The 26,966-nt window shown below is 34.2% G+C and overlaps 1 protein-coding gene across 3 annotated transcripts in view; it reads left to right on the top strand.

The window, feature by feature from the left end:
- The window catches only part of ATP6V1H (ATPase H+ transporting V1 subunit H), a 30,971-nt gene extending 4,527 nt beyond the window's left edge, over positions 1-26,444 (top strand). The window contains exons 1-14 of one of the 3 annotated variants that reach the window (XM_087931238.1): positions 62-149; positions 9,966-10,088; positions 11,631-11,733; positions 13,577-13,666; positions 14,814-14,927; positions 15,019-15,123; positions 15,894-15,935; positions 17,911-18,008; positions 18,609-18,801; positions 19,930-20,108; positions 21,232-21,357; positions 22,353-22,454; positions 23,770-23,883; positions 26,118-26,444. In XM_087931238.1, the coding sequence (XP_087787364.1) occupies positions 9,985-10,088; positions 11,631-11,733; positions 13,577-13,666; positions 14,814-14,927; positions 15,019-15,123; positions 15,894-15,935; positions 17,911-18,008; positions 18,609-18,801; positions 19,930-20,108; positions 21,232-21,357; positions 22,353-22,454; positions 23,770-23,883; positions 26,118-26,178 (1,431 nt within the window). In that variant the 5' untranslated portion in view covers positions 62-149; positions 9,966-9,984 and the 3' untranslated portion in view covers positions 26,179-26,444. Of the gene's footprint in view, positions 1-61; positions 150-7,032; positions 7,176-9,965; positions 10,089-11,630; positions 11,734-13,576; positions 13,667-14,813; positions 14,928-15,018; positions 15,124-15,893; positions 15,936-17,910; positions 18,009-18,608; positions 18,802-19,929; positions 20,109-21,231; positions 21,358-22,352; positions 22,455-23,769; positions 23,884-26,117 lie in introns of those variants that run through there. The other 2 variants (XM_026699198.2, XM_087931237.1) reach the window with 2 other exon arrangements.
- The last annotated feature ends 522 nt before the right edge of the window (positions 26,445-26,966 follow it).

The following is a 26,966-nucleotide window of genomic DNA, read 5'->3' as shown; positions in this document are numbered from 1 at the left end:
TAAGTCTGACCGAGGTCCACCGTCCTCTAACAATTTCAGCTGCATCGGGGAAGCTGGTTAAAGAAGCGATTTGTGTCATTCCGAGAACGTCTTTCCTTCCTGAACCTCAGCGCTGAAAGAAAGAATGGCAGCGCCCCAGACTTTAAAGGGTTTGTGAGAAAGAGAAAATTGGCTTTTCCACCGGATCCATCGAGAGGGATCAATCGAGGGCAGAAGTGCCTAAAAGAAATTCTTTCCTTAGATTAACCAGCAGGGAGCTTCTTGATGACTTCTGCCCACTTCTTTTCCATTTCACACCGCCACTCTATGCCCCTTCTGGAGAAGGCAGTGGAGCAATTTCCTCTCCCAGACACTGAAATTGATCAGATACAGAAATAACCTTGGGCTCACTTCCTTCTGCTTCTCAGGAGCTCAATCCAGGATGCCCTCCCACCTTTAACTGGAAAACAGAGAGCCTTCACATTCAGCAGATGTGAGTCAGACTGCTGTCTTAATTTGGAAAGAGCCCCCAGACATTCCCAGTTCTCTCCCCTACCACAAATTCTGCTAAATTGCTGAAAGTTAGAGGTTCCTAAATGCAGAAATAGAGTTTTCTAGTTCAAGCAGGACTATTTTTCAAATGCTGTTCCCTTATAACAATAGCTTACAAACTTACACCAAACAACAAGTAATATGCTAAAGACTAGAGAGCTAATAAGCATAATTTATTATAATTTGGAAGGACCAGCCTGGAAATTTTAATGTAAGAGGAGAAATACCATATTGATTTAAACAGTTCAATCAGGGCTTTTTCAAAATAGCATTACATGTAGGGTCAAATCACGGGATGAAATTGGGAAAAATATTGCCATAGAACATCAGCAGTAAGTACTGAAAAGCTGTTAAAGTTTGCCAATCACAGCATCCTAAAAATATAGTTCCTGATTTTCCAGACATATTTACCCATAGTTTTCCTAATTCAATCAATTTTCTGAGCTGGTATAACATACTGAACAATAGACTAGCATACAGTTAGCTTGAGTTCACACAATATGCTGTAGTGAAATGTGTTTAGCTGGCTTGTGATTCAGTGTGAATAGGAAAGTGAGCTATTGAGCTATAATCTGGATTGTCTTCTTTAGCTTTAGTATGGTATATGAATTCAGATATATTATGAAATAAAATATAATTATATTAATAAATATTAGTCATCTAAATGCAATGATTCATCGTGTACAGTAATTTTGTCATTTTATTACTAAATTAGAATCTTCCAGCAGATGTCACACTAAACTCAATGTTAAAAAAGATTCTTACTGTTGCTAAAAGCTACATTTGTTTTAAAAGGAAGTGCTATCCAATTCTGTTTTTTTGCACAAGACACTTCAACTTTCTTATCATTTATATATTATTATTATCAAATAATTATAACCTAGAATGAAATCCTAAAAACAATTGATATGTAATGCATTACATATGAGCATTTGAACATTTGAGCTAACAAACAGCCTTATACTTAGACTCCCAACTCATTGAAAATTATTTACATTTTTCTCTAGAAAACATTTTAAAAATTCAATCCATTTCACAGAGTAGCTGTTATGGGAAAGAAACTGAAGAATGAATGCTCTGGAGAAAAGTTGGAAAATGGAATACACGTGTAGGCATCTATCTTTCATACATTCAGGTTACGACTTCTAACAATAAACCCAGTTCATTTATATTGGTAAAAAGGTGATCTAAAGCAGGACCACAAAATCCAATAAAATTGGTTTCCTAGCTAATTGAAATCCTAAAAAGATGCACTGCTATAATGGACTAGAGATACAATAGAACATTTTACTTGCCTCTGCATCAAGCATTTATGATTTTGAGAATCTTTCTGTTCAACTGATTGCATAATTTATAATACAGTTTTGCAGTTATCTTTTGTTTTATTACATGAATTGATTATCCCCATTACCTCTGTTTTATGAGTAAACTATTAGAAATTTTATAGGGTCACAATAGCATTTTTTTATTTAATTCTGTTTCTTTCATTTTTTTCTTTCCTTGAGAAATAGCCAAGCTTTAGTATTCTCACCATGGTTATCTTCTGTAGTTTTGTGGTGTGCTCTAAAGGAAATATGTTCTGTGTTCTATGACTCATCCATGTTGATAAGTCATAGAAAGGCATATCTATGAATTTGCCATGTGTGACCATCCCAGCTGGCTTCTGACAAGATTCTGACAAGCAAAGTCAATGGGAGAAGCTAGATTTACTTAATGACTACATGATTCACTTAAAAACTATGGCAAAAAGGTTGTAAGTCAAGCATGATTCACTTAAAAACTGCCTTGTTTAGTAATGGAAATTCTGTCCTAATTGTGGTTGTAATGAAATTTAAATGTTGATCACTTAAGAAAATTAAATAATACAGCATTGATCAGGTTGTAGTAAATATCAGTGTGGGCTACTGTTTCCTGAGTGCAGAAATACACAACATTGCTTTCAATCTGCTGCACAGCCCAACAAGAAGGCAACAGTGACTCCTTCCTTCCTTCCTTCCTTCCTTCCTTCCTTCCTTCCTTCCTTCCTTCCTTCCTTCCTTCCTTCCTTCCTTCCTTCCTTCCTTCCTTCCTCCCTCCCTCCCTCCCTTGCTTCTTCAGCAATGGACCAAAATGCATGATCGTGCACGGTTTTGATCCGTGCTCACCGCTGGAGTGCCCTGAGCCACCCAGATTCAGAGCTGAAGCCACCCTGTAGAGGTGGTGAAGAAGGGGGAGCCATCAGTGGGGTTGAGAGCCGCATCTCTCCTCTTCGGCTGGCCATTACTCCCTTTCCCAATGGTGGTTGCAGCAGTGGTCAGAAATGGCCACCTCAAAGAACCGGACAAGATTGTGCAGGAGGAAGTTTAAAGGAGAACGTTTGACTGACCAGGTTGAATGGAGAACATTTATTTAAGGTACCTGGAACCTGAATTTTAAAGACTAATACTACTCCTAAAAAAGATCTTAAGTGGTGAAAGAGAAAGGGAAAGGAAATGGAATTGGCTTTTTTTCCTCTCATATTGACAGTTTTAATTGACTTGGAACGTTAAGAAGAAGAGATTCGAATAAGAAATTGATACTAATCCACTTTGACATTAATAGGCTATTTCTAGCTGAAAATAAAGTGTCAAAGAGATAAAGATTCTTGGATAATTTAAACATTTTCTTTAAAAAAAAAGAAAGAAAGCAGAGGAGGGAAAAAGGAAACAAGAGGATGGAATCTGGAAAATGGAGGAGACCACCTGGAACTTAAAAAAATCAATAGTGGAATTTTAACAAGGCTTGCAAAAGATACATTGTAGCTGAAACTTTCTTACAAGAGAACAAAGCCCCTGGAAAGAGAAAGTGAGAAAAGAAGCAAGAAACAGTTTTGGATTATTGGATGATTCCTGGAATTTTGGATGGTGGATCCTAATGAAACAAAATAAAATCAATTGGGGGTTGTTTAAATTTTTTTAAAATAGCATCATTCCTTGAAGAGTTAAAAATGAGATTTAAAGAACAAAAAGAAGAAACACAAGAGGGAAGAGGATCTTTTGACTTCATATTTCAATTTTTAGAAATGGAGATTTTGAACTATGAAAAACAACAAGAAACGCTGGCAGAACAAGGAGGGCGGGATAAAGAAGAAGCCACCTTCAATGACCAAGCAACTTTAAGTGGGATAAAAAAGGGAGAGGAGGGGAAAGGGAGTTAAAAACTTAAGCATTAAAGCAATAACCAAAAAAAAGAGTAATCTGAAAAGCAATCATAATATCAGGAAGAAGCAGAAGGGAGGATCACAGAAGGAACAATTAGTTAGAAAAGGGAATAAAAGGGGGAGGGAGAAGAAGAGAGGGAAGAGGGAAAAGAAGCTACAAAGGACAGAAACAAGATATAAAGGTACAGAAAAAGCATACAAGAATTAAAGGTATAAACCTATTTAAAAGACACAGGGACAATGGTTAAAATTTAACTTAAGGAGAGGATTCTGCAAGGGTGCATGGGATAGCATTGTTATATTAGAAATAGAAAAGTGTTAGAAAATATGTTTTAGATGATTAAAGTGATAGAAAAAAATTGTATTGATGTGTAATGGAATATTTGTTTGTAAAGGGAATAAGGCTCTCAATGATTTAAAAAGAAAGTTAAAAAAAAACTGAAAAGAAACATGGAAGATTTTTTATCAGTTGACAAGATGAAGTTGAATAAGAATAATAATTTTATTGACTACTGTTAATAACTATTGTTTTGTTTTTTATTTAAAGGCAGTAATAAGTAAAATATGAAATATAGATGATTAAAGTGAAAGACAACTGATATTACTAGGTAAGGTTTGTTAAAAGAAATTGAAATGTAAAAGATTGTTATTAATATTAATGGCAGAGCTGTACTTGAATAGAATAATTATTCCATTTACTATTGTTATACATATATACACAGATATATGTACATCTATACTTTTTTCTTTTAAGAATTTAGTGTGTATTTTTAAAGGAATGTACCAAGCAGAATTCGATTGAAAATAGGTATGTGTTATAAAATAGAGGTTAAAAAATGAATAACTGTAAAGTGTAACTTAAATTTTAAACAAGATTTGAAAAAAGATACAAAGGTGTTACACTCCAGCCTAGTAATTACAGGGGAAAATTTGTTTTATATGAAAAGATAATATGAAATCGTAAACAGGACAGACGAAAGTATAAAAGCATTGATTAGAAAGATTTTAAAAAATGAGAAAAAGATATGTAATTGAATTAATTACTATTCACAAACTTAATTGACAGGTAATGGCCAAATAGTGCGGGGGTTTCAATCCTTTGCTCCCTTATAATGCAGCTTCCCAAGTTGTACTGGGTGCAGTTTGCTTCCAGGTCCAGTTCAGGATTTTTGTTATCACCTTTATAATCCACACAGCATAGGACCAGGATATCTGAGGAACCATCTTATCCAAATTATTTCAACCATTACACCTAGCCAAGTAGGGCAGTCATGCTGCATATCCACCAGGGAGTTTCGATTGGCAGAATCTAGGAAGAAGGCCTTCTCAGCTGCTGCCTTCACGTTATGGGACATCTCACTTGCAGAGATGAGGTGACTCTCCATTCTTCTGGTTCCTAGAAAAGCATTAAAGCCTGGCTTTAATTAGCATGGGGGTCTAAAAGTATATAAAGTGTATAAAGGCCTGGGAGTGTCTGGTGGCCTGAGGGCACTCTTGCTGTTTTGTTAACTTCCTAGCCTTTGAAATTTAATCAGATTTTTTTTACTTTAAGTTTTCACGAGTTTTAAACTGTTTTTTAAAGCTGTGCTTTTATTCATGTATTTTTAAGTTTTTTATTTTATTTTTATTTTTTATTTATTTGATTTGTCAATCGCTTACAAGATAATAGGTATAAGTATATACATAGTTATGAACACACGAAATGGGTACATATAAGAAAAATAAAAGAAACAATAGGACAGGGATGGTAGGTATGTTGGTGCGCTTATGCACGCCCCCTACAGACCTCTTAGGAAAGGGGTAAGGTCAATAGTAGACAGTCTAAGGTTAAAGTTTTTGGGGTTTGGGGAAGAAACCACAGAGTCAGGTAGAGTATTCCAGACATTGACCACTCTGTTGCTGAAGTTGTATTTCCTGCAATCGAGTTTGGTGCGATTAACCTTGAGTTTGTATCTATTGTGTGCTCTTGTGTTGTTATGGTTGAAGTTGAAGTATTCATTAACAGGTAAGTCATTGCAATGTATGATTTTATATACCATACTTAGATCAGACCGCAGACGGCGTAATTCAAGGTTTTCTAGTTCTAGAATTTCAAGTCTGGTGGCATAAGATATTCTACAACAAGTAGAGGAGTGGAGAACTCTTCTTGTGAAATATTTCTGGACTTTCTCAACTGTGCTAATATCAGATACGTAATGTGGGCTCCAGACTGATGAGCTGTATTCGAGTATTGGTCTAGCAAATGTTTTGTATGCTCTAGTTAGTTGTGTGATATTACCAGAGAAAAAGCTATGTAGGATTAGGTTAACAACTCTTAAAGTCTTTTTGCCTATGTAGTTACAGTGGGCTCTAGCACTTAGATCATTAGAGATGAATATTCCAAGGTCCTTAGCTTGGATCATCAACAAGGTCTTGACTATTCAGCTTGTATTTAATTTTCTGATTTTTTTGCCAATATGTAAGACAGAGCATTATGTAAGCACTGTATAATTTATGTTGCTGTAAATCATACAGACTTACTTAGATAAGATGGGTGATGTACACATTCAATAAGTAAGTAAATAAATAAATAAAATAAAGCTCACCTTCGCTGCTGCCTTTTGTACTGAAAAGATAGATCTCTTTTAAACAGATGAAAGTATTCATTACAGTTCAAATAACAGAGATTGAAATATATGTGAGTGTGTGTACGTGTGGTAGGGGAAACCTCTCCTGGAAACTGAATTCTCAGGAGTCAGAAGTTCTAAGTTATTTTCTAGTCTACAGCAGAGCTTTTCCAATCTGGATCCTAAATTGCATTTATAACACCCCAAGGAAAGCTTTTACTTTCTGTTTCTTCCAGTGACCTGAAAGAACCTGAAGATCATTCTCCAAACATATTGCCAGCAGGAATCAGTGTACAGAAGTCAACATACATTGACCCAGTTCATCCATGCAGTAGTTGTGTTCCTTGCTAGGCGTATCAGAGTGGGGCTGGAAAAATATGGACAGTCTCTAAATAGCATCAAAGAAATTTCTGTATTGTTTTGCTTCAATCTAAAAGTCATCTGGGTTTTTGTAACATAAAATATGGAATAGATACAAATCCAGGTTTTGCTCCTAAACATGGATCTCAGCACAAGAAGCATTTTGTAGATGAGAAATAATAGGCAAGGGAGGGAGGGAAGGAGAGAGAGAAAACACCACGTTTATTATGGACGCTGGGAGTTGTGGTTCGCAATACCCCGAAAGGGGCGCGTTACGCCAGTTTGCCTAGCCTACCGATCTCTGTAGTATTTTCGCGGAGCTCGGCCCTCTGTCGGGGACCTTGTCGGCATCCGTAGCTCGTTCAGTGGGGCTGTCAGCTGAACTCTTGTCATATGACCGGGAGTGTCGGTTCTCCTTTCTGCGCTCCGTGGCTGACTGCGAACCTCCCGTCGTCGCGTCTGCCGATCCCGGGGCTTTCGTTGCCGGCTTGCAAAGAGAGGTGAGGCGTCCTAGCTCAAGGGACAGCCCAGCGTGGCTGAGCAGGTCGCGGGCTGCTTTCCTCGCGCCTGAAGGGGGAAGCTTAGCGGGCAGCGGCGAGGTGAGAAGGCGCCTCTGCAGTCCTTCTGCCCAACCTCGCTCGCATAAAACATTGGCTGTCGCTGTGAAACGCGGTAGAGGAAGGAGAGGTTAAACGGCCTTTCTCCCCGCTCCCGTTGCCAGCAGCATTTTGTAGCCGTCGGAAGAACGGCCCTGCAGAGACTCCCCAGTTCAGTGTCTTTCCTCCAGCGCCGACCCTTTAGGCTTCCCCAGGGAGGGGAAGGTCACACAAGGCGGCGGTTCTTTGCTATCTTTTTGCTCTCAGGTGTGTTTTTTCCTTGCCCTGTTTTTAGGAGCAATAACTGATTAATATGATGTTCGTGATTTCTCGGCTCTCTTAATATTCAGACAGTGGCTTCCCTATAGAAAGAATCAGTTAGATAGGTCAGATACTTTAATCAATTAAACAGGGTAGATGTAATAAAACAAACTTTGCATATACTGATTGTGAGACGGAAACTGCTTGTTCCAAATTCTTTAGTTTTCTGAACCTTTGTGTTCCTGAGTTTGCTGAATTGCTATTGCTCATTCCATCAGTTCGTTTTTATTTTTGAACAAATCTTAAGGCCAGATCATTCATGCAGATGCCTTTCTCTGAATTAAACCTTGCTTTTGCTAGCATTGCTTTAACCAAAAAAAGGCAGTAATAGCTGTTTCATCCAATAATAGATGTGTATTTGCAGGGGAAGGGAAGGAAGGATTAATCTGGTTTTTGCATATGGTTAAATGACAGTAATACAGTTTCAGCTGGTTTGGTCAGGTAGAGTTGGCTAGTACTGATCAACACCATGCCCCAGTCATGACTTGATGCAATAAAAACTGAATAGTTGTTTTGGCATCAGAAATTCAGAGTAGGCCAGAAGCTCTTTGAGGAGAAAATGAAATGGTGAAGGTCATTGGTGCGATGATATTTAGCTGTGCTTCTGCTTTTCTATGTTAGCATAAACAGTTCATACTACATTAGGACATTAAATATAATTTGTCTGTGTTTTTTCAAAAAGTAGCTGTGTTCTGTGATCAGTTGCACTTAATTTCGGAAAAGCATATGTAGAAAGCTTTAGTTTAAAATGCAAATTTTAAAATATGAAACAATTAATAGGAAGAATCAAAGCCAATAGCTGATTTCCAGATGGAATTGGATATGAAAACTTGAGTTGGGATTTTTTTTCTTTCATCTCTGTTTAATAAATAACAGGAATTTTATTTTGGTAACAGATGTGTAATGATCTGAAATAAAGGGATGGTATTCTGCACATTATTCTGTTTTCTGAAGTAAATTGTTACATTTACAGAAATCTAACCAAGCAAAAGTAACCACGAAGTACATTGTAAATAATAGAAACAATACTACTCCAATTTACAGCTATTCAAACAAAATTTAAACAAGCCATACTAATTATGTATCAAATTATTTCAGAGGAAGTGCATTTTTGTACAAATAGTTTAACTCCAATTGGAATTCTGACAGACATTTCATTCCCCAAGCTAGGTAACATCATCAGTGCTTGTTAAGGAGTGCTGCTTGCCTGTCAGTGTTGTGGGGGAGGATTTAGAGATTCCTTGATGGGGCTGTTTACTATTGTCTCTTTGTCAGTTTCTTGACTGGGATATTGTTCACTTGTTTTTTGAATGTTGATTTGAAGTTAATAAACTTCAGACCAACAATCAACTAAACAATACCCCAATCAAGAAACTGCCAAAGAGACAACAGTAAACAGCCCCATAATATAATATAAAATGACAGCAAGCAGCACTTCTTACTAGCAATGATGATGTTACCTAGCTTGGGTAATGAATCGTCTGCAAGAAAACAAGCAAGCTTAGACAGCACCAAGGACCCCTCGTTTTAACCCTGAGCTACAAATATTCTGCTTTATTGAGACATCAGATTTTTAAAAATTATTTGATAATGCATTATCAATTACAAATTGAATTGCAGTAACATGATGGGCAGTTAACTGTGTGATACAAATTGTAGTACATATCCCATATTGTTTTACATCAGTTAAACATTATAAAGGTAACTTAAAATATTTATATAATATTTTATGTACTGCCCAATTCACAAATCAACTTGAAACAAGAAACTAAAGATTATATACAATTAATATGAGACTGATTCCATAGTCCTTTCAAAGACTTCCATTCTGGATGGAACCATCCCATTCTCTGTCCCAATCCTTGATGAAAAGGTTTTCAGGGCCTTCTGGAAGGCCAGTGGGGTAGGGGCCCTCTGAAGCTGGGGAGGAATGGTATTCCACAAAAAAAAGCATATGACAAAATATATCTGGCCAGTTGTTTTTTTTATAAAAACAACTTGAAGTATGCCAGACATATTTCAGAAGAAAGTGCAGAAAAAGAAAATATAGAGATAGAACATAACAAATAGTATAAATGTATATACATAATTTAAAAACAATTAAAAACAGTATTGGAGCTAGTTTAGACATTTTAAAGTAACTATGCTTGTCCAAATTCTGAGTATTCCACACAAGACCTGTTTCTTTCTTAACCACATGAATTGAGTCCAGCTATAGATAACTGAGATGACATTTACACTGGAAGCTCCACAAAGGTATTGAAGTTTAGCTTTTCAGATCAGTGAAAGTAAACTGATTTCAGTGTTCATGTATTGACTGAAGCAGTGTTTAGGTTTATCGCAAACTCATATTTATCTTTGTTTCTTTAATAGGTTTTAAATTACAGTAATTATGGATATTCGGGGTGCTGTTGATGCTGCTGTCCCCACCAATATCATTGCTGCTAAAGCAGCTGAAGTTCGGGCTAATAAAGTAAATTGGCAGTTGTATCTACAGTAAGTTTTGAACTGGGTATGAATGGTTATAAGTGGCATTCTTTTTCTAAAATAGTTACATAGAATATATGTAGATATATTGCAAACTAGAGCACTGTTTAAGATCTGGAAAAATCTTGAGTCAGTGGAAATTGGGAAAAATGATTTGGCAGTTATTAGTAATAAGATATTTCAATGTAGTAGTACATATTATTCTGAACCACAGTTCTAGTAACATATTAAGTAAATTGGCAGTTGTAGCTAAAACCAGGTTTTCAGAATAGCAGATTCTTCATCTACTTTATTTTAACCAATTATATATTGAGAAAGACATATAGTCTAGGCACAAATATTTTTTCGACAGCTAGCTATATCCTTTTTCAAAGCTTCTCATCTCACTACTTTTCTTATGTTAATAGATTATTGCTTCGTGGCAAAACAAGGTTCTCATGTTCCCTTCATTTTTCTTCTTGAAGATACTTGAAAGTTAAAGAAATGCTAATTGGGATAAATAGATGGACAAGGTTTTTCATAGTCTTCCATATTTTGCCCCCTGCCCCCTGCCCCCATGCCCAAGACATTGATTGTGTTAATCTGTTTGTTTCATTGTGCCAAAATATTGGCCTGACTATATCCTTCCTGCCTATGACTAATACTATTCCTTCTTGGGTTTTTTTGTGAGTCCTAAATAAGTAGTTATATAATTTTGTGATAAAAGTGTCAATACAAACCATTTCAATTGGTTTAGCCTAGTTATCAATGTCTAATCAGTTCATTTTGTCTTTTAATATATACAGTATTCGGCCCTTAATATTTGATTGTTTATGTATCACAAAGTTGATGTTGATGCTTAGCAATCACATAGATTTTCTCCATGATAATCTGCCCCTAGCTTGATCTTTATTAACAATATAAGTTCCATTCTTCTTAAACTGGATTTTCCAAATGTGTTAGAAATAATAAATCTATTATTTTTTTGGCCAATATGTTTGTTGATGGAAAATGTCATAAGAAAAATGTTATAAAAAGTTAATGGAAATGTAGAACAAGTACTTGGAACTGTTTGTTGTGGTTGTACGGTGGCATAAACAGTGCTATGGAAAATAGATGTGAAATATAAAACTTAAATCTTCAAGTAATACAGAGAAGCCAATTTGACCTGAAACATTAACTTAACTTTGACTTAAAACATGCATATTGTAACAAATTTGTGGAAGCAGGGGCATAATGTATATTCACAAGACAGCCAGAAAATGGCTTTCATAAAGGACACATGTATACTTTTAAACAGGAAAAAAGCACTCACGCTTGTCCAAGGAGCTTTTAAACAATTCTTGAAACTAAGTCTCTAAGATGAGTGGTAAATACTTTTTAATATGAGATATAAAGCTTTCCTTTATGAGGTGATGTTTTGTAGCAAAGATTGCCCATCCAATTCATCATTTGATATTTATGTTTGGGAATATAAGTGATTTTAGAAGCAATTGTGGGAATTCTAGAGCAGAAATAAATGAAGGCTACAAATCAGAAATGCTAAAAAAGATTATTTTTTCTCCTTTACAGAGGACTAATGATTTCAGGAGAAGACTGTGAATTCATTCAAAGATTTGAACAAAAACGGACTCCAGAAGAAAAGCAAGAATTAATACAAACAGAAGGCAATCAAGTAATACAGTTTCTGGGGGGCAAATAATTATTCAGTGTTCTGAATTGTTTCGGTTTTATTTTTTTTTGTTTATTTGTTATTGTGATTTTTTTTGGTTTGGAAAGGTTTTTGATTGATTCTTGTATGCTGTAATCACAGTTTTTCCAAACTACTTACATTATTAATAGTGACAAAGCCAAGTTATTTTGACAATTTAAAAATAGTGTGTGCCCCGACAAATATTTTCCAGGGAATAGCAGCTAATCCCGACTATATTACATTGTATTATATTACAACTTCTCAAATTAAGAATAAATACTATTGACTTTTGTGGTGCTTCGCCACAATAAAGTTATACAGCGGTACAATATGATTACCTGAGTACTCTTTTACAAATTATTTGCCATTATTAATAGTCAATCCTGAAACAGTATTCACATTTTGTTATTTGATATGGCTTTCTAGAAGATAAATTACATATCTGTGTATGTCACTGATTCATATTTTGATACTCAGTAATTGATAGCGAATGCACAAACTATTTACATCAGAATTACTGAATTTTCATTGAATCATCAAAGGACTAAAAGAATTCTTGGAGGTCTTCTAGTCCAACCCCTAGTTCAACAACACCATAGTCCAATGTGTATAATATTGGTTATAACAATATTGTGTTATTAATAGCAAAACTATGCCATTGCTGTGTGCAGAATACTTCAGTTTGAAATATTTTAGCAATAGCACTTAGACTCATATAGTTTACAGTGCTTTTAAAACCCTCTTAGTGGGTTACAGTGTCAGCATATTGCCCCCAAAATCTGGGTCCTCATTTTACCAACCTCGGAAGTATTGAAGGCTGAGTCAAACTTGAGCCAGTGATAATTGAACTGCGAAACTTCTGGCACAGTTTGCTACATTCTAACCACTGTGCCACTGTGGCTCTTAATTAAATAATTTTATTAAATATTATAGGTTATAAACAGCTGTTCTGACCTTATAGAAAATACTAAAAACTCAAAATGTCCCCAACTCAGGGCAGCACTATTTGAGTTTGAAACTTTTCACTATGGCTATACTTTTTTTTTATAAGATCACAATAACTTTTTAGAATCTGAAATGTAACATTTTGTGCATCCCTTATGTAAACATTTTTTTTTTGCTATGACATTTATTTCTTGCAAAGGAATCTAGAGGGATATTTTCTTTTCCCTTCTCCCTCATTTTAGTGAAACATTTATGAATATTCTAAGAAAGCTTGTGGAGGGCAGCATAGCTGAGAGAGTGTCAGAAAGATTTCTGTGCATGTGTGTCTATATATCTATAGTCCTATTTATTTATGTTAATGTATTATATTCTCCACTAGCCTGTAAAATCTATTAAAGGTACTGTTGAAGAAACGCCCATGTTAATATAATTGTGTGTGTAAATGAAATCTTGTTTCTCTTAATGTTCAGCTGTTCTAGTTCTGATCTTTTGGAACAGTGAAGGAGAAAGAGGCGAGCTTCCATACCATTTGGTTACAAATAGTTTTGTTTATTTTCCTCATATAAATTACAGCAAATATTAGTCTCTATGAATCTGAATTAGAAGTAGCAAAATATACGCAGCGTTTATTTTTCTATATAGAAGAGAAGAATGAAATATTGCTGCTCCAACTGTCTTAGTGATAACTGAATTAATGGAATTTTTCAATAATAATAATAATAATATACTTAATGAAAGCATTCTAGCAAATCAATACATGAGAATATTCTGATCCATCAATTTAAGATTGTTTTTATGTTCACTGTTCAGCCTATGCTTGCAGAAATGCAGAGCAAAATGAGAATGAAAACAATGTCTAAAAATTTATTTTTTTTCCTAGTGTGCTAAAACATTCATAAGTCTGATGACTCATATCTCCAAGGAACAGACAGTTCAGTATATTTTAACTATGGTTGATGATATGCTGCAGGTACGTTCATTAACTATTTTTATGATTAACTAATTGATATGCAGGTTTCTTTTTGCAGTATAGCTGGCTTTTTACTTGATATCCACTTTTCCAGTAATGCTGGACTTCCTGTGAGTAGGATCTCTTAGAAAATACTTCAGCCAATTTTTTTTTTAGTGTGGCATGATTACATTTATATCTTGAAATTCCTGAAAGCAAATAATGCATCAATTGATCTACTTGCCAAATGTACCAAAGAAAGTTGAATCTAATGGTTAAGCTGCTTCTCAATAAGCAGGACTTTCACCATCCTATACAATAAAGGGTAGTCAACCTAATAGCCTCCAGATATTATGGACTGTGGTCTCCTATCCCATCCAGGTGACAGTTTTAGTTAGTATCTGTGAAAGCTGCTTCAGAATTATTTGAGTCTGGAAGCTTTGATTAGTGAAAAATGCAGAACTAGACTGCTAACTGGTGTGCCAAAATTATGTTAAAATAAATTATTGCCAGCTGCTTTCTAGACATAAGGTCATGGTAATCTTGGAATATTATCTACTCTTGTAAGCACCTTTATTTCTGATAAATGTGTTCAGAGACACTAAATTCTTTATCAATTACTTCTCTATGCTTGAATCCTACAAAACAAATAATGTTTACTTAATGTCTTTATAGTATCTGAATTAATAAATGATCCTTTTATTCTTAGGTATTATTCCAATGAAGTTTGGGTCTTGCAGTTTAACTTAGAAGGTTTTTGTGGTTTGACTTTGCTAAATATTGTAGTCATTTGCATTTTTAATGGAGTGCAATTTTATTAAAACATTAAATTGTTTGGAGGGAGGGCTGTTTTTCATTCTAGCACTTTTGTATGCCTCAGTGTAGACCATTTTAAGTGCTATGATAATGGATACATTGCAACAGCAAGGGAATCAAATGGCAAATGGACTGCAAGAAATGTTGATAATGGTGCATTATCATCGGCTTTGATCTAATTTACTCTTATCACCTAATCAGCACTAATGCAGGATGAACATGTAGTTCTATGTATGTGTTATATGCATTTCTTATTTTGCTGGAACCATTTTGAAATAAATCTTATATAAGTATCCGTCATGATCCTTCCACTCTGGTATCAATCCTGTATTTATTCCTTTCCTTTCAACAGGAGAATCACCAGCGGGTTAGCATTTTCTTTGACTATGCAAAGAGGGACAAGAACACTGCATGGTCTTATTTCCTGCCAATGTTGAATCGTCAGGATCTTTTCACTGTGCATATGGTAAACTTTCAATCAACAAAAACCCCAAATTTGCAAAGGAGCATATTCTTCTAGAAAGAACTGAAATTCTATTTTCTGTATTGTTTTTCAGGCTGCCAGAATTATTGCTAAACTAGCAGCTTGGGGACGGGAGCTGATGGAAGGCAGTGACCTAAATTATTACTTCAACTGGATTAAAACTCAGCTTAGTTCACAGGTATATGTAGTCATGCTTAAAATATCTGTAAATTAAATTACTTCAATTAAAAGAGTCTTAAGAGAAATTACTCTTCTGGGCTGCATCTAGTATGTAGGTGGAATTGTGTTGCTTTCAGTGACCTAACATCTTTTTAAACTGATGAGAATACAAACGTTCACTGGGCTTCAATAAAACTGGTCAACATGAAAGACATGGACATATCCTTGTTGCTGGTCTTTTCCTGAAAAGTGCATGAAACTAATCAGTATTTGAGTACCACCAGGTAGCATCATACAATTAGGAAATTTCCCATCAGCTTTTATGCCAAGAAAAGTTACTGGGTGTGTTACAGCACAGAATGATTATATTTTACTATGACAACAAATTCTATAGACACCTGCAGACTTCTGTTCTATTGATTAATGAAACAAAGCAGAAGATTCCAGTATGAAATATCTAAATATATTCTTGCATGTAAATGTCATGAACTTGACTGAATAGGTTTTTTTGTGGATATTTTCAAGTTAAAAAGTCCATACATGAGAATGAAATAAAATGGACATCGTACCCAATTACTCTTTATGAGTCTTCAGAACATAAATTGTGTTTGTAATTGATGCAAACATTGGAATTGCTTGTTTAGATACTTTTCCTTTTGCTTTCCTTTCTATTTTTTTTCCTTTTCCTTTTTTCCTTTTCCTACTTTTTCTTTTGTATTTCTGTAGTTCTTAAAATCTAAATTTCCTTTAAATAAAAATAATTCTGATAGTATATATATTTTATACCAGAAACTACGTGGTACTGGAAGTGCTAATGAATCTGGAACTGATGTAAGTATATATTTCTTCAAGAATATAGGCTGGATCTGGCTAACCTTTGTTCTTTTTGGTAGCAATAGAAGCTAGTTTGGTTTCAGTTGTATATATACTAAAATATTTTTTAGTAGGCAGCTCTTGAAGTAATATTTAGTTGAATTCTCTTTCAATTCTCTTTTTATTCTAAAATCTTACTCATTCAAGAATCTGAGACTTCTTCTCAGTGAAGTATCGATTAAAATGTGCCTGATGGAAACCTATCAGTCAGAATTTGCAAAACAAGGCTTTTAACCTAGAGCAAAGGGCTTCAAACTTGGCAAGTTTAAGACTTGTGGACTTCAACTCCCAGAATTCCTGAGCTAACATGACTGGAGGAAGAATTCTGGGAGTTGAAGTCCACAAGTCTTAAACTTGCCAAGTCTTAAATTTGCCAAGTTTGAAGACCCAGAGAATCTAAGATCCAATGTAGCAGCACTGCATGCAGCACTGAGGTATTTCAGAAATCGTGTCTAAATTATTCCTAGCTCCTGAGTCAGTTTTGTTGAAGAGGAGGATGTGTGGATGATTGAAGGATGGTATGTTGTAATGAGAACTGGGACTCAGTTGAAATACTCAGTCTAGAAGACAGACAGTAGCACATGGTAAGCTACTTTGGTACTTGTGTGCAGATAGTCATAAGGGAATGCAGGAATGGTATTGGTAACCATTAGTGAGCAACCAGCTATAGTGAGGATACAACCCAAGAAAAGATTCCTGCTTGGCTTTCAAGCCTTGAACACGGCATCACTGGAGAGGCAGCAGTTGGGACATTTTGCAATCAAATAGAAAACGGATTAATAGGGAGACTTCATTGACTCTGCTGTCCCCTGAAGACCTTCAAGCTTATTCTTCTATAGGTCACTCAACCTGGGGAAATTCAACAGATTGGATACACATGTTCTTTTTGTTAGTCCCCATAAAGGGATTGACACAATTAGCTACCTTGTGGAGATTTTTGACCCTAAATAGTTAAAAGGAATAGAAGCTGGAATTTTGATGGATTCTTCAATGACTTGATGAGTAGTTTTTGTGTGTGCATAGATGAAGAAGCATAAGAGTTTATCAACTTACCAGATCTTTTAATACAGTTTTTGTTGGTGTAATACTGTAAGACTGATTGGCTGTTTTTAGACACTATAGTTTAACTTAAGTGTCCATTCAGAAAAAAAAATATGTTGACGACTACATAAATTCCTTTTCCTATTTTAGAATCTTAACTGTAGGAAAATAATTAATCATAATTAAGAAAAAATGCATTTTATGTATATAGGTTGAAATACTTTTGTTTAGTTTCCTGTTGCAAAGTAAGATACATTCATCAACTGTGTGGATTAGTTCTACATGAAAGATACTGTATGACTACTTATTAGACATTCTTTGGAAACAGTGTAATAAGATCGCTTTGTTGCATACTGAATATTTGTAAACTAGTCACCTCTGTGAAGCAGGCATGCAAGAACATGCAAGTTCAGAAATCAGAGCTGGGACTTTTTTATTTGACTGGATTCAGTCTTGGAAAGGACCTAATGCACTTAATTCTGATGAGGTTCTTCTGAAATCATAATCTATTTTTGTTTAAGTGCTTTGTGGCACCAGATTTTTGTTTATTATTCTCTTTATATAAATGTATGAAAAATTGAAATAGTCCACATTAATTACTGGCTTGTGGTACTTCTTACTTTCAAACGTGAATATTTTAATCAGCATAGAATTAGCGGTGCATTCAACCTTTAAGTCTGAATAAATCAATAAAAAGCTTAATATATTTGGTGAATTAGAACATTTTGTTTTGTTTTTTAAATCAAACTTTCTTCAGCCTGAAAGTAGCAACAGGCATTTCTAGTGTTGGGCCAGCTTCTGCTTTCAGGATCGATTAATAATTGGAGACTTCCTACTTAAGAAATCATTCTATGTACATATCTTTAGGGAAATGTATTCTTCTTTCATGTAGAGTTCACAATATGTCCAATGTGTTGCTGGGTGCTTGCAGTTGATGCTCAGAGTCAATGAATACCGTTTTGCATGGGTAGAATCAGATGGAGTAAACTGGTGAGTATTTGTAAGAAAAGAAATCAGTGTCTTTGTTTTAGTGAACTATTTTCTTGGGTCATATTTAAGATGTCTAATTTAGAAGAATATCATTGTAATGCCTTTTAAAAGAGACATTCTCTCTGGGTAAGCAGCAGATTGTACTTAAAAGAATAATGGGGACTACTTATATTATGGACAGGAACACTGGCATGATGGATTATAAACATAAATCTGAATTCATTTAAAATTGCTATTCTGTTCACAGTAAATTTGGATTAAATTGCATTGAATGCTGAGGAGTTGCTCCAGGACATTTAAGTTAGACGAAAACATGTTCAGTCAAGGCACTCCATAAGTGCAATTCAGCAATGAAACTAATAATAGTTGTGGCTTTCAGGAGAACATGTAATTTCATTATCCAGAAAAAATACAGATACCTCCCATGGCCATTGCTGGTTTAAGAGGTTTACAAGAATTCCAAAAATCAGCCTATACATGATTTTCCCCTACCCTTTTTTTAAAAAGAGAGACCAGCTTTTCAAGATCTTGGGAATAAGGGCAAAATAGAGACTGAACAGATAGAAACTGTATTTTCAATTTGTCTTTTTTGCCCTCCAGTATAATGGGAGTATTGAGTAACAAGTGTGGTTTCCAGCTTCAGTATCAGATGATTTTCTCTGTCTGGCTTTTGGCCTTCAGTCCTCAAATGTGTGAACACTTGCGGCGTTACAATATTGTTCCTGTTTTATCTGACATCCTTCAAGAGTCTGTAAAAGAGAAAGTAACCAGGATCATTTTGGCAGCATTTCGGGTGAGTGGATGAAGCACATTGACTAGATGAAACCGACTGTGTTGTGGTGTGTGTATGTGTGTGTATAATAACTTGGTGTTGTTTGACTGTTTTTTTTTTTCAAGCAAGAGTTGGCTTTGGAACTGGAAGGGCCTCAGTTGTTTGTCCTTTACTATAGTTCCAATTCATATCAAGGCCCTGTATGCCGAGAAGGGTCTATTTGTTGGCAATATTTATTTTGGGACAGAGTGTCCAATTTTGACTAGGTGGACTATCGGAGGGGGTTTATCTGTGCTACAGTCTTGTATTGGACTTACATTAGCTATGAAAAAAGAGAAATGCAGCATTAAACTGCATGGTAAATGTCATGCCCTCCAAACCATTCTGCCTTAATATTTTCAGATTTTAAAGCTGTGAAGCCAAGTATGCCTTTATCTGGAAGACTTGTGCACCTATCATTTGGTGCTTAAGTGCAATCCACAATACTCCCACACTCAGAATCTCCTTCCCTTCATGCAACTTTCACAGGCAAGGAAGCTTATTACTCCAGAGTAGAAATTGGGGGCTTTCCAGTAGCTGTGGAAGGAAAAGGAATCTCTATTTTCCAATTCTTCTGATAGAGTTTTATAGAGAAAAGCTATTGGACACCATTTTCTCTAAATTGTTTTGGAGAAACTGGGGGTCTGAGCAAATGTTAATGGCAAACCCCTTAAAAAGATTTTCTCCATGATGATCGGTTCCTAATTTGGTCCTTCAAATTTTCTAATGATGCATTCATTGCCATTGTAAGTGAATCCACCCACTTTGCTACTGATCATTCTCTTCTCTTTCCTTTCATCTTTCCCAACATTAGAGTCTTTCAGAGAAGAGTATACATTATACTTCATATAATGTATCTGAAGTAGGATAATTTGAGCTTGGTCATTTGTGTCTCCAGTATGTTGATTTCTATGTTGATCCTTTTATTTGTTTCCTTGGCTGTTATGGTATCATTTTAAGTAAAAACGTATAAAATTTTCCTTGTAAGCTTACTGGAGGAAACAGCTTAGTGGTATTATACATATTAAAATATATGAGCACAAATTACAAAGCAATATATTTTTCATTTATGATGACATTTTTTTTAAAATCCTTATATATTTTCCCTAGAATTTTCTAGAAAAGTCCACTGAGAGAGAAACCCGCCAAGAATATGCTCTTGCCATGATCCAGTGCAAAGTACTGAAGCAATTAGAAAATTTGGAGCAACAGAAATATGACGATGAAGATATAAGTGAGGATATTAAATTTCTGTTAGATAAACTTGGAGAGAGTGTCCAGGATCTCAGGTAAATTTTGCATTTAGAATCTTAAAAATGGCATAATAAGAATGTTGGCCAGGCTTCAGTTAAAACTTTTTTCTTCACAAAATCATTGGTGATCAAATAAAAGTTGACACATAAAGTAAATAGTTAATCTCAAACTGCTGTTTCTAAAAACTTTGCAGGAATCATTTTGAGAGCTCTTAAAAAAACCTCTTCTAATAAATTGTGTCCTTAGATGGTTTGTACTTACAATTCAAAAAGTTATAAAAACTATCTGGTGGTTATCATTTGTCACAACTACCACAATTATTCTTTCAATTACATCCCTCCTTATAACAAAAACTCCAAATAATGTAGAATTAATAAAGACTATAAACATTATTAACATAGTTAACTCTTGTTAAATTTAAATGATGATTTTATGGTTCAGATACCTGCATAATGAATAAATTTCATGGAGCTTATAAATCCATATTTTGAAGGATAAGGCAAATGTTCCAATAGAGACCACTCTCTTAGAACAGGGGACCCCAACCTCCGAGCTGCAGCCCACTACCAAGCCATGGCCTGTTTGAAATGGTATTAGGAACAGCAAAATATAATTTTTATCACTATAAAATAGAGGTTTAAAACAATTAAAAAGGTTAACTGAAAAACAGAGGAAAAACATAAAAAGGAAAGCATTTTGGAATACACAATTACATTTTAATTACATGGAATAACATTGGCAGTCTTCTTGATCAGTATCTTCCTTTGAGATACTGATCTCAAACCACTTCATAAACAAAAGGGAATACATATCACTGATCCAAGATTGTAACTCTGGGATCATGCTGTCTTTACAATATTGAAGAGTTATTTGTTTTTGCTAGCCCCCATTTTTGGTGATTCCATAATTAGGCAATAGTGAGTGACAAGTCATTTGAGTAAGTATTCCTATGCCCATTTTATACTTAATGGAGTTGACAATCAATACTTTTAAAACATTCTCTAGAGTGCTCAGTAAACATGACAAAATGTTTTGTTGAATTAGTCTGGTAGTTAAGATTAGAAATATGCAGCTATTCAAAGCTGGTGGAAAAGCAAGAGGGCATCTTATATTAGCAAAGATCTTTTGTTCTTAAATTCATCTTCAATTTTTCCACAGTTCTTTTGATGAATATAGCTCAGAGCTTAAGTCAGGAAGACTGGAATGGAGTCCTGTTCACAAATCTGAGAAATTCTGGAGGGAGAATGCCGTAAGATTAAATGAAAAGAATTACGAACTGTTGAAGTATGTTCCCAGATTCTCTCCTTTTCTCCCATTTTTTCTTTGACAATTGTAATGTATGTGTTGCTCAGAATAATGAAAATTGCATTTAAAACCTCTAGGCAAGATAAAATTTAAATTTCACTTCAGAGAAACACTTCCTCTTTAAACAAAATATAGAGGGTGATTCTTCAGATTGCGGCCCTTCTCCCTGTTGTTTTGAGAAGTGTTTTTGGCATTCCTACTGGAACCCTTCTGTTTTAAAACCATGTATTTGAGATTGTGAAAGAGCAAATTACATTTTTATTGTTTTAAAATGCAGGCTGCAACAAGGTTGTTAGCTTATAAATTCTGTGTTACGAGATGGAACAAATGTACTTCATTTCTACTAAGTGGAACCACCACTTTGAACTCCAGAGAAGCAAACATATATAAATGTAAACATATTCAACTCTTATTTCCTGGTGGAAATATGGAGACTATTGAAGATTGTGGAATGAGCTAGTGTAAGGTTCATGGAGTCTCTATGCAAATAAATAACATTAAATTAAAAATCAGCATCAAGTATATGTATGTTTCATCTAAATATAGCACATTTCTACAATGAAGCTAAAATGTTTTAGATATTTATATTATCCATTCAAACTGATATGTTCCTACAGCTGTCGGTGATTTATTTATTTATATTTTGAATGTCTGGCTTTGAAACCTAATTTGGATGCATATCAAATCAATAGGTTTAGTTGTACGTGCATCAAGTTGACAACTTTCAAGAATACTGATATGCCTTTGTTCAGAAATTCTGAAGAGTAAGCTTCATTATTTGTAATCAAAGGAATAAAATAATTAAAACATGGTATATTTTAATAAGAATTTATTCTTTTCATATGTAAACTTGTAAGTTGATATGGATTTTTAGAAATACACATTTCTAAATATTTGGATGCATATTCTAACATTTTAAACATTCTAATATTTTGTAATTTAAATTTTACTATATACATAAAATTGTATTGTAGGATTTTGACAAAACTTTTGGAAGTATCAGATGATCCTCAGGTTTTGGCTGTAGCTGCTCATGATGTGGGAGAATACGTACGACACTATCCTCGAGGAAAACGGTAGGCAAAATTTATGTCTTACATCTGCTTTTAAGTTATTGTAGTAGTTATTTCAATATTACATAGAAGTTTTTATTTGGTTGCATGCAACTATAAAATGCCTGCAACAGCTCTCCTGTTGTGTTAAGCTTTTAAATAGATGCATTTATTTGGCTTATTTGAGGATGTAGAAAATAATCTAAATGTCCCATTGGAAAATGAACTTAATGCTGTTTTATAAAACATCAAAGGAAATCAGAATCCATTAAAATAGGCAACTAATTTCTTTTTTTTTAAATCTTTAAAAATTCTTGTTATTCTGTTCAGTTCAGTTTCAGTTTATTAGAGTCACAGACTAGAAACCAGAACAAATAAAAATACTAGGTGAATATCCAATTAAAAATTCCAGAATAAAATAATAAATAACAGATCTATGTCAAAATCCAGTCTTTCAATTACACATGGCCTAACTATACCAAAATAACAATCCATAAACTGTGAGGCCTATAGTCAATTTAATAACTAAAATGCAAACAAATCAGCAGTGCAAATGGTTTGCCATATTTGTTATATAAAATAGCTGTGGTGGATTAGACATGTGTTTCCGATGAATCCCCAGTGCTGCTACAGTTATTCTGTTCATATTTCCTGTCTGGCTTCTGCTTGCACTGGAAGTATTGACAGTGAATTCAAAATAGACTTTAGTGTTGCAGTTAGCTGGTATTCAGTCCCCTCAAGCAGCCATTCCAAGAGAAAACGCATTCCTAGTTTCCATGTTGCATTTAATAAATGCCAGAAAGGTGAAGAGTGAAAATGCCATTTTGACAACAAACAATCTGAAGAATATACATTTCTATTGTCTCTGAATTAGGATGATTTCATGCTTGTTATTACATTTATATTTTTATGTAAGGAAAACTAATTATATTTTTTATGCTAAAGTGATGTGTATTTTGATTATTTAGAGGTGAACTATTTTACCTTCTATTTAGAATCTTGAACAAGGTGACTCCTGTACAAGTTCATAATTTGAAATTTCTAATTGTGAGAAATCAGAAGAAGTAGCATCAATAATACATTTGCCTGTGTTATTTACACACCCCACCACTTCTTTCTTTCTTTCTTTCTTTCTTTCTTTCTTTCTTTCTTTCTTTCTTTCTTTCTTTCTTTCTTTCTTTCTTTCTTTCTTTCTTTCTTTCTTTCCTTCCTTCTTTCTTTTCTTTCTTTCTTCTTCCTTTTTCCTTCCTTCCTTCCTTCCTTCCTTCCTTCCTTCCTTTTTTCTTTTCTTTTCTTTTCTTTTCTTTTCTTTTCTTTTCTTTTCTTTTCTTTTCTTTAGTGTGATTGAACAGCTTGGTGGAAAACAGCTTGTGATGAATCATATGCATCATGAAGATCAGCAGGTTCGCTACAATGCCTTACTTGCTGTGCAAAAGTTGATGGTTCATAATTGGTATGTGATGGCTAAGTTTTATTTTTGTATTGACAAAAAGAATTTATTTTCTCATTCCTTAAATCTTAATTATGGAGTATCAGATTAATTATAATATTCTGATTATTTTTGTTATTCACACCAATAATTGAAAGTAATATTGCTGAAATGGATTGGTATGACTTTTTATTGTTTCTTTTTTTCTATACATTTATGATATTTCAGTACTTGATAAAGGCTTATTTGTACACCTCAGTATTTGTGAGTTGTCAATGAATGTTTAATGACATATAACTCGATCTGTTGTTGATAATTTGTGCTTTTGCTTACTGTTTTTACATAGATTTTATTGAAATTTATTGCAAGATTTTATTCTTCCGTAATATGTTGTCCCTGAAATCTATCTGTATGTGATTGATAAAATATAAATAGAATATAATGCACATTCTCTTTATACCTCTACCAGTAGTAAAATGTATTAATTACAGAAATTACAAATAACTCACTTGCCCACTTGTTTTTCATATGAGTCTATATGTATATTTTATTCATATTAAGTGGATTTTTTAAAGGATTTGTATTACAAAAAAATCTACACCCTGCAAGGCAGCTCCTAGAATTTAATAGCATTATTGCTTATGCAGCAGACATAACATAATCAATACTATTTTACTTGGGCTCTATTTTTTCTGCAATTTTTCAGTGACTACTTAGAATGCATGCAGCACTGTCGGTGATAGCTCAACGTCAGGAAAAAAATGTTAAAGCATTCATTTAAAAGTCCATAAAGTTAGGAATACAATGGAATTGAGATTGAGGCATTATTAGCTGAATCTCATTACTGAGGCAAGGTTCTTTATAAGTTAAGATTAATTTTACCATCTCTAACTATTACAAATAATAGTTCTTCCTCTGTGAAACTTCGATTATGAGACTTTTCTCATAATTGTTCTTATAGCATCATATAGATTGGTTATTTATTTATTTAAAACATTTATCTAGCCACTCATCTTCTAACCAACTCTGGGGGGCTCTCAATCAAAAGTTAAGACAACATATAAAGCCATATTAAAACTATACAACTAAACATATTAAAATATTAAAAACAAACCTGGTGCTAAATCAAACATTTAGTGTGCAGTTATACAATCTGATACCAACACTTGGGAGAAAAGCCAAGTCTTCAAAGCCAAATTTCAGTGTGCAGAGTGTTCTATAGGGCAGGGCATGCTTCCTAGCTCCCATGTGCCTACTCTATGTGACCTGGTAGGGCAGGTAGATGTTCTTAGAAAAGACAGTCCTGCAGACAACCTGGCCCTGTTCGTGGCTTTGACCAGCATGTTGAATACACCAAGAAAGAAACTGGAAGCCAGTGTAGCTCACACAGCAAAGATGTTACATGGGCATACTTAGGGGTCTCCATTACTGTACGTGCTGTTGCATTCTGGATTAGTTGACATTCTTGGGTGATCTTAAAGGGCAGAAGTGGCAGCATTATATATATATATATATAATTCCTTTATTTAAAAGTAAAATAAAACTGATGTAATTAAATGTATAGCATTTATGAACTATATATTTTATTAATTTGAAAGCTAATTTTTGTTTTGTTGTTTGAAATTCATTTTATAATAATGTGAAGCTGCATAAAATATTAGACCTAAAATGTTCTTTTAACTTGCTCTCCAAGTTAATTTAACAATGCTTAGCTGTTGTTGTTTTTTCCTTTCCAGTAATAAATGTTGTCCTCTGGTCTTTTGCTACAGAGATTATGTTCAATGTCCTTGTCATTTTTCGTTTAACCTTTCTGTGCATCATACAATATAACTGAGCTGGCATATGTGTGCAGATGAAATAAATATTTTATTCTAGAGAAATTGCCAGTTTTCCTAGCAAAGCTGAATGTGTTGTAATCTCTGAAGAAAGACCACACAAGGCCTTATTTTTACCACCTTTTCCAACAATTATTGTAAGATGTAAAATAAAATTTAAAGCTATCATACGGTCAATGCTCTTCTAATATAAACTAGCATAAATTCTTTTTGATACTTGGCTTCCTGATTTAAAATTCAAATTTGAATAACTTCTCAAAAGTAGAATCTCTGAATTGCCAAAGGATTGACTGGTCTTCAGACAGTAAATTGCATGCTTGTTTTTCATTACCTCTTGTTGTTTATTCCTTTCTGAAACTCCATTTAGGTATTGTCTTTTCATAATTTTTTCTCTTCCCTTTTCCATATTGCTTTTTTTTGTAGGGAATATCTTGGAAAACAGCTACAGTCAGAACAGCCTCAAACAGCTGCAGCACGAAGCTGAGCCTCAACTTTCTTTGATGAGATAACCATAATTGCTACAAGTACCTTCAAGTACACAGAAGAAAATAATGTAGTTGAAGTCCCTTAGCTGTCTGCTACTGTGAGCTTTCCTTCCAATAAATCTTCCGATCTTGTTGCCTGAAGGGCCTTGTCTTGTAAATCATTTCATTTGCTGGCAGGAATACAACAGAATATCCAAGACAACTAATGTGTAATGTCTTTATTTTATGTATTTATTGTCTTTAAAAATAAAGAATAATTATTCCATATTGTTTAATTGTCTTTTCATTGTTCATTATTAGTATTTTTATCTGGTTCTTCAGGCAATATTTAACACTACATTTCCTTTTTATTTTACAATTTAAAATATGTAAAAACAAATAGAAGAAAGAAGAATTTTAAAAATCTTTGGCACCAATTTTTTAAATTATGGATTTAGATAAAATTTTAGGGAGAGGAGATGAAAAACCTGGCAGAATTGTTGTTTAGCACAATGAATGGAATTGTCCTGCTTACCATTCTCACATCCTTTCTGGCTGGCTCCTTTTCATGAATAAGTTGATGATTGGTTAGGAGATAATGTTGTATGCAGAAGGCCCTGCTGCCAACTTCCTTCCATGCCTACAGGGAAAGTTCTTTTCATGTTTACTATTGAGTAGCAGTGGTCATGATCATGGACAAAATAAAAATAACTCACTAATGAGACTTGTATGTTTATTGTTTTTTTTATATAGGTGTTACATATCTTACAAATGTCTAGACAGAGATTGCTTTTAAAAAAATACGTGA

This window comes from Pseudonaja textilis, chromosome 3 (assembly GCF_049901715.1).
Source record: "Pseudonaja textilis isolate UNSWEBS1 chromosome 3, rPseTex1.2, whole genome shotgun sequence".
NCBI classification, from domain to species: domain Eukaryota; kingdom Metazoa; phylum Chordata; class Lepidosauria; order Squamata; family Elapidae; genus Pseudonaja; species Pseudonaja textilis.
Note: the sequence above shows the minus strand (reverse complement) of the source record. Positions and strands in the feature narration are given on the sequence as shown.